This window comes from Pelodiscus sinensis, chromosome 15 (assembly GCF_052426305.1).
Source record: "Pelodiscus sinensis isolate ZL-2025 chromosome 15, ASM5242630v1, whole genome shotgun sequence".
Lineage (NCBI taxonomy): Eukaryota > Metazoa > Chordata > Testudines > Trionychidae > Pelodiscus > Pelodiscus sinensis.
Genome location: NC_143066.1, coordinates 4,666,138 through 4,681,574, shown reverse-complemented (window position 1 = coordinate 4,681,574; position 15,437 = coordinate 4,666,138). Strand labels below are relative to the sequence as shown.

The window sequence follows — 15,437 nt, the reverse complement described above, 5'->3', positions numbered from 1 at the left end:
AGGGTGGGGAACTGTCCTGTCCCTGCAGCACAGCAGGAGGGGAGCAGCGCTCCCAGGCTAGGCTGCCGGGCAGCTGGGTCCGGGCTCCAGCGCCCTTGTCCCACCTGGGAACCCTGGAGAGACTCTTCCCCTGCTGCCAGCCGGACTCGGGCCACGCTGCACCCGGCAAGCTTAGCGCCCTGGGCTGCTGCCAAGTGACCACTCCCCCCGCCCCTCTCTCCTGCAGGCGCCCAGTGCCCCGCTCAGCTCAGCGGCCTCGCTCCAGGGACAGCGGCAGGGCTCTCGGCCACAGGCTCCTGCGAATAGCCGCGAGGGACATGTCCTGCCGCGGGCTGGTTCTCCTGGCCTGCATGCAGGTAAGGGCGCGCACCTGCCACCTCATCAGCGCGGAGGGGGGCCCAAACCCAGGATCCAGGGCCCCTCTTCCAGCCCGTCCCGCGTAACCGTTTAGCAATGGGGGAACCGTTTCCCAAGGGTCGCGGTAAACTCCAAAGGGAACGAGGGCGGGGCTGTCCCATGGCCGCATGAGCTGTGCAGCCCGGACAAGACGGGCACAGCCAGTCCCTGCTGGCCCGGGCGCCGGTGACGCTGCCCTCGCTCACTGCTCTGCTCTGGAAGGTGCTTCGCCTCCGCCCAGCTCAAACAGCCCTCGCCCGGCTCCCAGCCAGTGAACCCCGGGGAGCTCCGGGCCCAGCCGGGGAGCGTGACCTGGCTGCCCCCCCAGACAAGGGCAGGGCAGTGGGTGAAGGCCGGGCTGCCTGAGGCGCTAACCTGGGCTCTGTCCTCCCAGCACTGTGGCGCCAAGGTCCTGGAGAAGACGTTCGAGGCGTGGCTGAGGTACCGGGACGAGTGCCTGAGGAAGCTGGCAAACGAGCCCTACCCCACAGGTAGGGCAGCCTGGGCCCGGCGCCGGGGGGCGTTTGGAGGCCGTGTGTAAGGGCAGTGGATTTCCTGCCTCTGGCCACGTTCCCACAGGGGCCGCTCCCTCCTGCCAGGGCTGGGCGCTGCTCTCGGCACCAGGGAGCGCTTGGCTGAGACCAGCGACAACGGCCACAGTGAAATCTGGGGCTGTGGCCGGCCGGGACACGGGGAGCTGCCTACACTTCCCAAGGGCAGCCAGAGAAACCTGCGGGGCCAGCGCTGTCCTGGGGGGAGGGCCAGGCGCTGGGATGCCTCATGAGACGAGGGCCCCTCCTGCCACATGTCCCCCGCCTCCCACCACTGCCAGGGGCTCCCCGCCGGCTCCCGAATCCCCCCGCAGTGCTGACTGGCAGAACCCCCAGGCCTGCCCCGCGGCCGTTCCTCCCGCGCCTGCTGCCTGGGCCAAGGGCGCCGGTTGCTGTGGCAGGGCCCGCGGCTGCCGTTATGGACGTGGGTCGAGTCGCCCTCGCTAGCCAATGGCAGCTCCCAGCTGGGCCCACCCCGGGCAGCATCTGCTCGGCCCGACTGCGTCGCCACCGTGGGCTCACAGGGCACCATGGCAACCGGCAGTGGGTCCAAGGGGGGATGCAGAGCCGGCCTCATCCAAGGCAGGGAGGAGACGAGACCCACCCATGGGCAGAGCCTGCCGGGGCACACGGGCAGCAGGTGGCCGGCTCCCCACAGAAGGGCCCTTGGAGCCCTGGGTGCCGAGGGGAAGCAAAGCGCCGTGTGGGGCCCCAGCAACACTCAGACTGGCCCACGGCAGCTCCAGGCCCCGGCTGAGTGCGCTGGTGGCCAGGGCTCTGGGAGTCTGGCCTTGCTGGGACCTGGTTGCTTTGGCCTGTGCATTGTGCCGGGGGCTCCAGTCAGGTCAGGGCCCCCGGTGCCAGGGGCAGACAGTCCCTGCCCCGAGCAGCTGGCGGTCCAAGCAGGGAGGCCCCCAGGGAGAGCGCACAGTCGCTGGCTGTGAGAAGGGAACAGCCCACAGGCCGGCAGCAGCCCCCGGAGGCAGGCGAGGGCCTGAGCCCAGGGACGTGAGGGCCCGACTGAGTCCCAGGGCTTGGCCCAGAGCAGCTGCGGCTGGCGGAGGGGGAGAGCTGTCTGCAGAGCGGCTTGCGTGGGGCGGCAGGCAGAGTGGCCCAGCCCCCGGTGCCTCCGAGGCGGCGGGCGGGGGAAGGATGCGGCACGGGCTCAGCTTAGGGCGCAACCCCCCTGGCTCAGCCTGTGGGAAGAGACAACGGGGATGCGCCCCACTGCAGGCCTCTCTCCACCTGAGCTTCGCCTTTATCCTTCCAAGGGCTCTCCTGCAACCGGACCTTCGACATGTACGCCTGCTGGCCGGACGGCAGCCCGGGGAGCGTCGTCAACGTTTCCTGCCCCTTCTACCTGCCATGGTTCGAGAAAGGTAACCGACCGGTGTCCCGGCAGCTCAGCGCTCCCCTGCGAGTCGCAGTCCGCTCCACTGGAGAGATGGGGAAACTGAGGCACGGCCTAGGGCGCTGACTTGCCCAGAGTCATACAATGAGTCAGCAGCAGGGCAGAGAGTAGCACCCAGCGGATCCACTTTCCCTGAGCACCCTCGGGTGCCTCTTCCCCTGCTAGCAGGAGAGGCTGTCGTGGGGACACACCTGGCATGATTCCAAGGGTCCTGGGGCCCTGGCCTTGGGGCCTGATCCCCCGGAGCCGGGCGGCTGGGTTGGGCCGGGTTGCTCCATTCCAGGCTGGGAGAAGCATCTGAATGTTGGGTCCTTTGGGGCTCCCCCAGCCCTAGGCCCCAGCCGAGGGGGTCGCGGTGATAGTGCCAACCAGGCGCACCCCAGCTTCTTTGAGCAGCAACAGGCTTTTTATTCAGGCAACAGCTCCACAGTCCACGACTCCCTGGGCCCCCTCTCCCCCTAGAACTCCCCTTTGGACTGCGCAACTGCCCTCCTCTCTAGGGAGCGATGGTAGAGCTCCCCCTGCACCCCATCCTACCCCCAACTTCCTCCCTTTAGGAGCCTGGCCCGGGTCTTCCCTCAGCCGCTGGCCCTTCTCAGTCCTGGCTCTCCTCCAGGGGCCCCTCATCCCCAAGCACACGTGGCCCTCTCTGACTCAGGCCTGCCAGGAGTCTTTGGAAAGGGTGGGGGCTGAGGACCCCCAAGGGAAACGGGCCCTGGGGAGTACTGACAGTGGCTTGCGGCTTTGTCCTGGAGAGAGTCCACCTGTGGATAGGCAGGGTCGTGCTCAACAGGGCTCCTGCTGCAACAGCAAGCAGACCCTCAGGCTCCGGAGCTGAGCGCTTCTGAGACCGGCGTACAGCTAACGTGCGGTCCCCGTGCACGGCGTGCAGCGCCCTCTGGCTTCCACAGCATCCGTGAGCCAATGCTGCAGGCCAGTGGAAGGGAAACCAGCGCACGCTGGCTCAAAGTGAGGGCACCGGTGATGCCCCAAAGATCTGGCTGAAGCTCCGCCGAAGGAAGGCCGGAGTTTCGCCTTGACCGTTGGCGAGGGGCTGCACCCCCCTGCAGGCGGCACCCCCAGAAGGTGCGGCTAGCTCCTCGGCGGGTGCAAAACTCCAAGAGCTGTAACTGTGGGGCGGTACACACCGTGCAGCGCAGCACGGACGCCGGCCCCAGGGGTCCCCCCGCTCCCTCAACCCATTAGAAAGGCTTTTGAATGGCAAGGGCCAGTTCTCATCCCGCTGGGCCGCTTTTCAAAATCCAAGCGAACGGAGACCGGCGGCCCCCGGATACCAATTGCCCGTAGCCCTTTTAATTCGGCTTCCACTTTTCTTCCATAACAGGGGGCACAGGGCTGGGTCTGAACTAGCGAGGCCCGACGTGTGTGTCGCTTTTTAGCAGTTGTGCCTGTTGAAACGGCCTGTTCATCTTGAAATCTCCCTCACGCGCACTTAAATCCATTCCAGAACTTGCATCATCTTCTGCTTGCAAGCAATGTGTGTCCCTGCCCGTCCAGTGAAAGGTCGGCCGACCAGCCTCGCCCTTTGGCCAGGGCCTCCAGCCACCAATGACAATGGAGCTTGCCTTATTTGAGTCTGGCGGGAAACCTTTGCCTGACGGCTCCCAGTATCTTTATTGCTTCTCTGAGGCTTAATTGTACCCTCTGCTTCAGCACTGGAGACGGTGGCACAAGCCTCTTGGCTCCTAATAGCCATGCTGCATCCCGGGTTTGCGCTCAAGTCATGCACAAGCACCCGCCCCGTAGTCAGGCCAAGATGAATGGGATCGACTTCAGAAAGATTTGGTTCATTTATAGCTAGTGGAAGACACTTTCTCCCCTTCTCTTTCCCTCTTTCCTTCTCCAGTGCGTGGAAGACGCCACGGGCAGGTTTTGATCATGGTTTTATGCACCTGCTCGTTTGGTTGGAGTTTGATGCGGTCGTCTAACATGCCCAGTCGATCTGTGGATGTGACATTTTTCATGTTTAAATCTGCAGACCTTTGGGCGTGTTTGCCTGCTAGCTGATTGGGTCGCTTTCCCAGGTTGCATCCTGTGTACCCTTGTCTGTCCTGCTTGCTTTTTCCCTTTCCCCAGGCTTCGGAAGGTTTTTTCCTGGCAGATTCCAGCGCCAGGGCCGATTTCAGAGCCGTTTCAGTGCTAACCTCGGCTCAGACAGTAATCGCCTTTGCATTCTGGCGTCAGGGAGGGGACACACTAATCTCTCTCCTGGCATGTGTGTCAGAAGGACACCACAATTACAATCCCCCGGGAACCTCCTCAGGCTGACCACAAAGGGTACGTCTACACTGCGGGGTTTTCCGGGATACTGGAGGTATCCGGGAAAAACTCCGCCGCACCCAGGGAATGTGTCTGCTCTTCTGGGTTTTTTTGCGGAAGAGCAAATGTGCTTTTTCGGAAGCCCGGTCTTCCTTGTTCTAGAGGAAGAAGGGTCCTTCTGATAGAGGGGGATCTGTAGATGGGCCACATTTTGGAAAAGCCTCTTCCGAAAAGAAATCGGAAAAAGGCCTAGTGTAGACCTAGCCAAATTCCCCAACTATTCCCCACCGTTTCCTTGGCTGAGAGTTAAACCAAGGAGGTGAAGAGGCCCCGGCCGTGCGGCACGTGAGGGTTTCTTCTTACCTTCCTGGGGCGTAGCATGGGGAACACACTGTGACAGCACGTTGGGGTCCCCCGCCTCCTGCACCCCCGAACGGGCACGAACAGACTCCACCGGCCGGTAGAACAGAGGGAGTTTATTGCCTCTCCAGGATACAGCACAGCACAGATGTCACCAGGTTACAGGGCAGGCCTAGGATGCCTCAGCCCCCCTTGATATGGGGAGGGTCCGGCTTCTAGACCCCCCCAGCCTGTTGCTGAGGCTGCTTCCTCCATGCTCCCAGAGAGAAAACTAACTCCCTCTCCTCCAGCCCTGCCCCCGGCCAGGGCAGCATCCACCTTCCTTTGTTTCTCTCCTTGGGGGGTAGCTGGTCAGACCGGTTGAGAGGGCCTCTTTGCATAATGTCTCACTCCCTGTCCTTCTGGGCCGTGGTACCGGCAGCAGCCAGTGGGGTTACCACAGAGCCCGCATAGAAAGCAGCCCGATACCCCCACTACGTCACACACACGCTACCATTTTGCAGCCTTCTGCCCACGGCCGGGGTGAAATGGTCACAAAGCTGCAGCCATTTCTTTCCCTGTGGTTTGTAAGGGAGCGTAGGCCAAACCCACGCACGCCTTCCTAGCCACTGGCAGGCCGGTTCCTCCTCTTCACCCCAGCCTGTTGCTTAAACTAATTCTACTCCAGGGTCGTTGAGTATTAACGGGCTCGTTCGTCAGCCAGCTCGCCCGGCCCCTGCCAGTAGCTCTGCAGACCCACACGTTTCCACCGGGGGCACCGTCGTCTGCCTACTCCCCCCGCTTCGCCAGGCTGGGAGCAGAGCCGGGCCCGTGGAGGCGGAGAGCTTGTCTCTCCCAGAAACGATACGACCTCAGCCGCTGTGTCCGTGTCTCTGTTTTCTGGGACCGACACGGCTGCCGCCCCGCACACGAACTCCCTTCCAGGCGGGTTTGTGATCCACATGACAGCAGTGCCCAGCTCTGGGGAGGCCCGGGCACCAGGCCTGCCGGAGGGGGATCCCAAGGGAAGGCAGTCAGCCTGAAAAGGGACCCTGCTCTGCTCTGTGTCCGCAGTGAAACACGGGCTGGTGAGCCGCAAGTGTGGGCCGGACGGGCAGTGGGTGATGGTGAACGGCACGCAGCCGTGGCGGGACTACTCTCAGTGCGAGGAGGAGATGGAGTCCACCTTGGAGGAGGTGAGGCTGCAGCACCTGATGGGCGGTGTCCCTGGCTCTGCCCACGCCAGCCCCTGACACACCAGGCCCGTGCTGGGTGCGGAGGAGTCTTGGTGTTGGGATCTGGGGGTCACAGGAGCCGGAAACAAAAGGGATAGATGGGGGGGAGGGGCGGGGTAATAAAGCACAGGAGGAGGGATGGGAGGTGGGCATGTTACAACACATGAGCGAGGGGGATGGGCATGTTGTAAGCAGGGGAGGGGGATGAGCATATTATAACTTGGTGGGGGTTGGGCGTGTTATAATGTACAGGGGAGAGGAGGAGGGGCATGTTATAATGTATGGGAAGGGGGAGGGGCATGTTATAACGCACAGGGGAGGGGGAGGAGCATGTTATAATGCACGGGAAGGGGGAGGGGCATGTTATAACGCACAGGGGAGGGGGAGGGGCATGTTATAATGTACGGGAAGGGGGAGGGGCATGTTATAACGCATGGGGGGGACCATTCAGAAACAGAGGTCAATGTAAACACACATGCACAACTCCCTTCCCTCCCCCTTCTTGGGGTGCTGACCCCCCCTCCCGGACTAATCCCATTGCCATTGTCTGGCTGGGGGCTGGGCAGCCGAGGCCTCTGCTCCCTGGGGTGGAGGGTGTGAGGTCGGGCCCAGCAGCCCAGAGACAAGGCCGCTGTGGGCCTGGGACCCGAGCCTGCTGTCCCACGGGGCCCTGCTGCAGGAAGGCAGGTGCCCTGGGGGTGCTCAGCGCATGGGGGAACCGCCTGCCTGACCCGGCCCTGTGCCCTGCCAGGAGGGGGCCCGCCGGCTGATGGTGAGTTTCAAGGTGCTGTACACGGTGGGCTACTCGCTGTCGCTCCTCGCGCTCGTCTCCGCCCTGCTCATCCTCACCGTCTTCAGGTAGGGCCCGCGCCGGGGGCGTGTGCGGCTCTCCCGCGGCTCCGCACGGAGGGGGGACGGCCACCCGACGGGAGCACTGCAGGGGAGCGCCTGCGCCATGCCCCCCAGCGCCTCCTGCTGGGAGAAACAGGCAGTGCATGGCCTGCAGCTCGCCTGGCCCTTTCCCTAGTCCTGCCTGGGGAGGGGTGGCTGGCAGGGCCGAGAGCTCCCTCTGGCCGTGCTCCTCTCCTCTCCCCTGCCCTGCCGGCCCGAGAGGCTGCAGCCCTCTCCGAGGGAGGGGTATGTTCTTTCGGCTCCGTCCCCTGCTGCTGCAAGCCACCTTTGGCCCCGGCCCAGGAAACTCCGCTGCACCCGCAACTACATCCACGCCAACCTCTTTGCCTCCTTCGGGCTGCGGGCCGTCTCGGTGATCGCCAGGGACGCGCTGCTGGAGAAGCGCTGGGGCATGGAGATCCTGCAGGTGTCTGACTGGGAGGCGCTGCTGAGCAATGAGGCAAGCCCAGCAAGGACCCCCCTTCTCCTTGGTCTCGCAGCCCGGCCTGCGCCCCCCTCCCGGGCGAGCTGCGATACCCCAGTCCAGAGCCCCACCCTGGGCAGGGAGACTTGATGTGGGGCCGGGGGGGGCGATCCCTGGGTGCTGGTGGAGCTCAGTCGGGATCACCCCCCAGCCCCTGTGGGCGGGCCCGGGGAGAACTCAGAAGAGCCCTCTGGGGGGAAAGTCCATTGACAGCCTGGGGGGGGCTCTGCCAGGCTCCCAGAGATGAACTTTGCAAAGCTGTGGAGGTGCGAGCGTAAAAACCTCCAGCCACACAAAGCGGGAGCCGGCTCCTCCTGACGGACCCCCCGGCCCCTCCCACCCACAGGGCAGCTGCCTGCCAAGTGCGGGGCCGGGGGGCTGCCCCAAAGCGTCCGCGGGACAGGGCGGCTCTGGCGACGGCCACGTGGGGCTGCGGCGGGACAGGCCAGGCCAGGCGGATGGAGACTCCCCGGTGGGGACGGACAGTCTGGGCTGCGCTGCTAGCCCCAGCACCTCCTCCCCTCTTGCGGCCCCGTCACTGTCTCTCTCCCTGGGCGCCTCTCCACAGGCCTCCGCCGGCTGCCGGGCGGCGCAAGTGGCGATGCAGTACTGCATCCTGGCCAACCACTACTGGTTCCTGGTGGAGGCCGTCTACCTGTACAAGCTGCTGATCGGAGCCGTGTTCTCCGAGAAGAACTACTACACGCTCTACCTGTACCTGGGCTGGGGTGAGGCGGGGGACGAGCGTGGCCAGTGGGGGGGGGGGGCGAGGCGGCGTAGGCAGAGGGGGGATGTATGGAGGATGGGGGCATATCGGGTGCAGTCAGGCAGCATGTGGGGCGGGCGTGGGGCCCTGGGGGGCAGGCAGGTGTCTGGGGAGGGGCGTACGACCTTTGGCGATGGGTCTAGAATTCCAGAGGCCTGGCAGGGAGGGCGGGGGCGTGAGGAGCTCCCAGAGGGCAGCGATTCGGCTGAGGGGGCGGCTGGGCAGTGGGCTGACACCCAAGGGGTTTCCAGGTGGGCGTCGGTGCCCCGAGAACCACGTGGGCGGGTTGATGACGCAGTGACAGTTTCAGAGGGGAGGCCCCGTCAGGCTGTTACAATCAGGAGTCTGCTGGCCCCTTACAGGCTAACACGCTCGTTAGTCCTTACGGGGCCACGGGCCTCCTTGCTGTTGCAGTGACGTGGCTGAGTCGTGGCCCCAGTGGCGCGTGCTCCGCACAGGAGCCCCTGCCTAGGTGCAGAAAGCGGGGGAGCGGGGCTGAGGCCAGCCTGCAGCGCCCCAGGGCCGGGTCCCCACGGCACGGGGCCTGGACGGGGGAAGGACAGGCCCTCGGTTTGCGAGAGCCGCTGTCTCAGCTCAGGCAGGCGCTTGGTCTTCACAGGGGTTGCTGTGTGACTTGCAGGGACCCCCGTGGTGTTCGTGGTGCCGTGGCTGGTGGCCAAGTACCTGAAGGAGAACGCAGAGTAAGTGCGGGCGCGCCAGCGGGCTGGGGGAGCGGAGCCAGGCCCTTTGTGCCACCTGGGGGCCATGCCCCGGGAAAGGCAGGGAGAGCGCTGAATGTGAGTGGGGGGCAGCCCAGTCCCCCGCCGCCACCGTGATTGGTCCAGCCCCGCCCTGGCGAGACCCCCAGGGGCGAGGGAAGGACTCGGCCTCCCTGGTGAGGTGGGGCTGGCCTTAGAGCTGGGCTTGGGCTCTGCCCCATGGGAGTAGGACAAAGACTCACCCACTGGCCACCAAGCAGGGCTGCTCCCCAGGGCCCTGCAGTGCACAGCTCCATCGGCCAGGCCCTGGGGCTATGGCGGGGCTACGCTTTCGGGCTCCACAGCCCCTCCAGGGGGAGACGTGGAAAGGAGCCGGGCCCAGTGGTGGGACTTCCGTGTGGGTGACTCCCGGGGCTGGAAGGAGCGCAGGCCTGCCCGTCCAAGCGCCCACGGCGGCACGCCAGGGGCACCTCCCGGGCGACGGCAGTGAGCGTGGGGCAGGGAGGAGCCCGCAGGCCCCCGGTGGCACTTTCCTCTCGGCTCGCGGGGGCCCCCCAGAAGGGCGGCGTGGCTGGAGGAGGTGCTGCTGCCCGCTGGCTCCGGGCTTATCCGCGCGTCTCTCCGGGGCCGCAGGTGCTGGGCGCTGAACGAGAACATGGCCTACTGGTGGATCATCCGGATCCCCATCCTGCTGGCGTCCCTGGTAGGTGACCTCCGAGCCTGCGATCGGGGCCCACGCGAGGTACCGTGCCTTTAAGATGGCAGCAGAGTCTCCTGCTTGGCTCGGCTCAGCGGTTGAGTGTAGCCAAGGAGAGCAGCAGCTCCTGCCAGAGAAATTCCCCCCCTCCCGCAAGCTGGCCCAGGGAGGGCGCTGTTCCCCCACTCAACAGCTGGGGAAACTGAGGCACTGGGGAGCCAGTCACGAGCAAGCACCTACATCCCTGGCTTGCAGTCCCCCGTGTGACCACTTGGGGGTGACAGAGGCAGCTTGTCCCCTCCAAGTCGCTGCACCGCTCTGGTTAACAGAACCCCCGCAGGTGGGCTCCTGGCCCTGGCCCCTCCAGACCCCTGACCTGGATGTCAGGGCAAACAGAGCCAGGCCCCCAGATGCCAACCCACCTGTTCTGTGGAGCCCAGTGCATGCTGGGAGAGAGCTCTGTGAGGCCGGGTGCCCCGAGGCCGTACCGATGGGCTCGCTGGCCGGTGGAAGGCCCTGGCGACGTTCCTGCTGCTCCCTGCCCCACACATACTCTCTGTTACTCGTGGCGTGTCCCTTCCCCTCATTGCCCCAGGGGTGCTGAGCTCAGCCCCCTTCCCTCCATGGGCAGCCGAGTGACCCTGGGAGCGGGGCCTGGCTGAGCGGGGAGCTAACCTCCGTGGCCTCCCCAGATCAACCTGCTGATCTTCATGAGGATCCTCAAGGTGATCCTGGCCAAGCTGCGGGCCAACCAGAAAGGCTACGCGGACTACAAGCTGCGGTGAGCGGGCGGCGACCTGCGGGGACGGGCTGGCCGGGGAAGGGGCTGATCTGGGCTATGGCTCCGCGGCGGAGCTAGACCTGCGCCGCGTCTTCTGAGCAAGCCCCTTACTTTGGACTGTCCCGGGCGCGCTCCCGCCGTCCCGGCAAACCTTCCACCCGGCGCAGGGCCTCTCGGAGCGGCGGCGTCTTTCCAAACCTGCGCCAGGTTCCGAAACAAGCGAGTTTGGGGTTAACTCGAACTAGGCGCCGCCGCTTCGGGGCTCACCTTGCACGCGTCTCCCGCTCCCGGCGCAGGGCAGATGCACCCGCCTTGGAAATCCAGCTCTGACTCGGTGTGTCCCAGACCGGGATTGTGTCCTTCGGCGCTGTCCGCATGGGTGGGGTCTCCCAGCCCTGCGCACCCCTCTAGCCTGCGCTATGCAGACCGCCCGAGTCTGCGGCTTGTGCTGCGTCCACACTGCAGCGCGACAGGGCGTGGGGGCTGCCCCAGGGCTTGCTGCAGAGGCTGACACGTGAGTGTCGAGCGTAGGGGGTGGGACCGAAATCCGAGCCTGAGCCAGGGTCCCCAAAGCAGTGTAGATGGGACCTGGGAGGCCTGGCCCCGCAACCCACGGTCTTGCAACCAGGGCAGTGATCTCATCAGCCATTCCAGCAGGCTGTGTCGGCGAGCGGCCGTTAGCCCAGGCAGACACACGCTACATGATCGAGCCTGAGTAGGGTTGCCAGATACCGAACACGGCCACACGGCGAGAAAAAAATTGGTAATTGGTTAAGAAAAAAAAAAAAAAAGGACGGGGGAGAGGGAACCAAAGTTGTTGTGCAAAAAAAGAAAAAAAAAGTCACTGCACCTTTAAATCCCCACGCTCCCCTCGCCCCCACCAGATGCGGCAGGGGAAGAACATCTCCAGTGGCCTCCCGTCCCAGAAAAACAAACAGAAAATACCACCAGGCATCTTACATGGCCGGTATTTTCTGGTTTTTAAGCCGACAGAAGACGCAGTTACCGGACTGTCTGGGCCAATACCGGGCACCTGGTAACCCTAAGCCAGAGCTGTGTTTCACAAGCCCCATAAGCCCCCTCCCACTGCCCCACGCAAGGGCATCACCTCCCATCTCCCACCAGGAGGGGCCCCACTCCTCCCGTCTGCCCCCAGAGCAGCCTCTGCTGCCGTGTGCCTGGGAGACACTGCCCAGCTCCAGGCACTGCCCCCGGGCGCTCAGGAACCCCCCACTGCCCGGCAGGGCCGGCAGCCATCGCCCCTCCGTGAGACCCCCGCCCTCAGGGACCAGCCCTCCATCCAGCGTCTCACTGGCCCAAAGCGTGGCCATTCCCATGTGTCTGCTCACACAGCCCCTCTCCTGCCCCCACCCTACGAGCTGAGGGATCTCGTCCCCTTTCAGGCTGGCCAAGGCCACGCTGACCCTCATCCCGCTCTTCGGGATCCACGAGGTCGTCTTCATCTTTGCCACGGACGAGCAGACCACGGGCATCCTGCGCTACATCAAAGTCTTCTTCACGCTCTTCCTCAACTCCTTCCAGGTGAGCTGGGAGCCCTGGGCGGCCAGGCGCCAGCCAGCCCGTCCCCCACGTCCCCTCCTGGGAAGCGTGGCCCTTTCCCCTCCACTCTACCCACGCTGGCCCGTCAGCCCTGCTAGCCACGCTGCAGCTCCCTGGCCCGCGGCAGGGAGTGGAGCTGGGCGGCTGCGGGGGAGCCACAGGACCACACAGTCCTGTGCCAGCCGTGGGCCGCAGCGCTGTCACAATCGGTGTCTGGCAGCTGAAGCGCCGCGCTGCGCCACACCCCACGCACCTGTGACCACGTCCGCTCGGCCAGCCCGTCAGCGCACCGCTAACCGCCCTGTGGGGCAGCTGGGCCTCCCCCTCACCCCATCGCCAGGCGCAGCCACAAACCGCTGGCAGAGGGGCACACACCTCATGCTGGGCTGGTGACGACCTCCGCATGTGCGGGCAGGAGGGCCCCGTTTGGGCCATGCGTGGGGCTCTAGAACTGGGAAACGATCTCAAAATCCTTCCCACCCGCCTGTCCCTGGGGAACTTACCTGGGCAGGGGCAGCCCCTTGGGAACCACGTTCAGCCTGTCCCAGTGTAAGGCTGCAGCTGCCGGCTGGGGGATCGCGGGGCGGGCGAGCGCGTTGGGACAGGCCGCCGGGCTGGGGGATCGCGGGGGAGGCGAGCGCGTCGGGACAGGCCGCCGGGCTGGGGCATCGCGGGGGAGGTGAGCGCGTCGGGACAGGCCTCCGGGCTGGGGGATCGTGGGGTGGGCGAGCGCGTCGGGACAGGCCTCCGGGCTGGGGGATCGTGGGGTGGGCGAGCGTGTCAGGACAGGCCGCCGGGCTGGGGGATCGCGGGGGATCGTGGAGTGGGCGAGCGCATCGGGACAGGCCGCCGGGCTGGGGGATCGCGGGCCGGGCGAGCGCGTCGGGACAGGCCTCCGGGCTGGGGGATCGTGGGGTGGGCGAGCGCGTCGGGACAGGCCGCCGGGCTGGGGGATCGCGGGGCGGGCGAGCGTGTCGGGACAGGCCGCCGGGCTGGGGGATCGTGGGGTGGGCGAGCGCGTCGGGACAGGCCGCCGGGCTGGGGGATCGCGGGGGAGGTGAGCGCGTCGGGACAGGCCTCCGGGCTGGGGGATCGTGGGGTGGGTGAGCGTGTCGGGACAGGCCGCCGGGCTGGGGGATCGCGGGGGATCGTGGGGTGGGCGAGCGCGTCGGGACAGGCCGCCGGGCTGGGGGATCGTGGGGTGGGCGAGCGCGTCGGGACAGGCCGCCGGGCTGGGGGACCGTGGGGTGGGCGAGCGTGTCGGGACAGGCCGCCGGGCTGGGGGATCGTGGGGTGGGCGAGCGCGTCGGGACAGGCCGCCGGGCTGGGGGATCGCGGGGGATCGTGGGGTGGGCGAGCGCGTCGGGACAGGCTGCCGGGCTGGGGGATCGCGGGGCGGGCGAGCGCGTCGGGACAGGCCGCCGGGCTGGGGCATCGTGGGGGAGGCGAGCGCGTCGGGACAGGCCGCTGGGCTGGGGGATCGCGGGGGATCGTGGGGTGGGCGAGCGCGTCGGGACAGGCCGCCGGGCTGGGGGATCGCGGGGGATCGTGGGGTGGGCGAGCGCGTCGGGACAGGCCGCCGGGCTGGGGGATCGTGGGGTGGGCGAGCGCGTCGGGACAGGCCGCCGGGCTGGGGGATCGCGGGGGATCGTGGGGTGGGCAAGCGCGTCGGGACAGGCCACCGCTGGCTGTCCCAGCTGGGCATCCTGTGCCCCGGGAGCTGGCCCTGCGGGCTGCCAGGCTACTGTGACAATGGCTCACCCGCTCTCTCCCCAGGGCTTCCTGGTGGCGGTGCTGTACTGCTTTGCCAATAAAGAGGTAGGTGCCTCTGTGCTGCTTTCTGCTAGGGCAGCTCTCGGGGCGGGGCTGTAACCCAGGGCTGTGCTCTGCAGCCCATCTGTATCCTACTGCTGCCACCTCCAATTACACAAAGGGGATGCCCCCCACAGCTCCCACAATGCAACGCTCTGCCCCACAGCACTGCAGGGCGCCTCTGGGCTCTGTGCGCAGGCAGCCCTAGGCCATGGTGCAGACCTGGCGGGGCCAGGCTGGTGGCCACACGGCTGGGCCAGCTGCCCCGCGGCAGCCATGGAGCTCCGTGTGTCTGGGAATGGCCGTGCTGGGGCAGGACCTGCCTCTTCCTACTGCAGAGGCCAAACCCATCCCTGGAGCAGCTCTGCTGCAGCCCGGGGCCCTGGACCTTTGCTGGGTTCAGCCCGCGCCTTGGGGCCCAACCCCGACCGGCACCCCGGGGCTAGAGGCACGTGAGGCCACTGCAGGCCTGGGCAGCAGCCGGGACCCTCCCGCAAGGCTGGGCAGGGCAAGCGCCGCTCACTGGCCCTTCCCTCCCTCCTAGGTGAAGTCAGAGATGAAGAAGAAATGGCAGCTCTGGAAGCTGGACCACCCCACGCTCTGCTGCACGCAGTGATGGCTCCCTGGCTGCAGCGGCCGCTTGCCTAGGAGAGCCGCCGGAGAAGGGGGCGCCCGCGGTTCTGTGGCCGGGAGAAGGCCCCACGGCCTGCCCTGCTCCTGGGGGGGATGGTCCGTGGTACAGCACCTCCGCCACGCAGGGCCCGGGGAGTCACTCGCCCAGGTGCCGGGAGGGAGCACGAGGGGCCTGGCTGGACGTGCAGCGGGGCTAAGTCCCCGGGTCCCGAGCGTGGCAGGCTCTGGTGCCAACACTGCCCGAGCGTGGCATGAAAGCCAGGACCCTGCAGGGCCTCAGCAGAGCAGCCGCGTCTGAGGCATTGCTGGGCCCTGTGGACACGGCTGTGAAGATCCCTTGAAGACCCTGGAAGCGCTGGGCTGGGACCCTGCTGCACTGCGGAACAGGACCCCGAGGGGGCGGGGAAACACCCCCCTGCTACTTGACCCTCGGGCACAGCACCTGGAACCTACCTCCCGCTGGAGCGAGACCCACGTCTCAGCACCCGGGGGTGGGGGTGGGCGGGCCAGACTGGCTGGGCAGCCAGGAGACACTGCTAGGACGTGTCGCACGCCAAGGCACACCTGGGCTAGGCCCTAGGCACGGGTCAGCCCGGGCAGAAGGCTCACACAGCTGGTCCATGGGGCGCTAATGAGGCAGGGTCCCCTCTCAGGGCGCTGCTCCCGGGGCTCATTCCGGCAGCGGGAGGGCTGGGTGAGGCCTGGCTGCTTAGCCCCTGGGAGCTGGCTGTGCCCTGCCACAGATCCGGCTGTGACTGCCCGGTACGGCCACGTCTCAGCTGCGTGGCAGGGCTGCCAGCGGGGCTCAGCTGCCTGTTCCAGCCCACAGGGGACCCAGTTTCTTTGCATCACCCCAGCTTCTCCGGCCCTTGGACCTTGGCT

The 15,437-nt window shown here is 66.5% G+C and overlaps 1 protein-coding gene across 1 annotated transcript; it reads left to right on the top strand.

Annotated features, from left to right (window-relative positions):
* The first annotated feature begins 317 nt into the window (after window positions 1–317).
* On the top strand, window positions 318–15,380 carry LOC102456517 (glucagon receptor-like). The gene is made up of 13 exons (XM_089782253.1): window positions 318–356; window positions 791–887; window positions 2,219–2,326; window positions 6,052–6,173; window positions 6,964–7,070; window positions 7,407–7,563; window positions 8,156–8,315; window positions 8,994–9,054; window positions 9,706–9,775; window positions 10,462–10,550; window positions 11,954–12,092; window positions 13,887–13,928; window positions 14,467–15,380. Exons 1-13 carry the CDS (start codon window positions 318–320, stop codon window positions 14,536–14,538), a joined length of 1,263 nt encoding a protein of 420 aa, XP_089638379.1. The 3' UTR covers window positions 14,539–15,380.
* The last annotated feature ends 57 nt before the right edge of the window (window positions 15,381–15,437 follow it).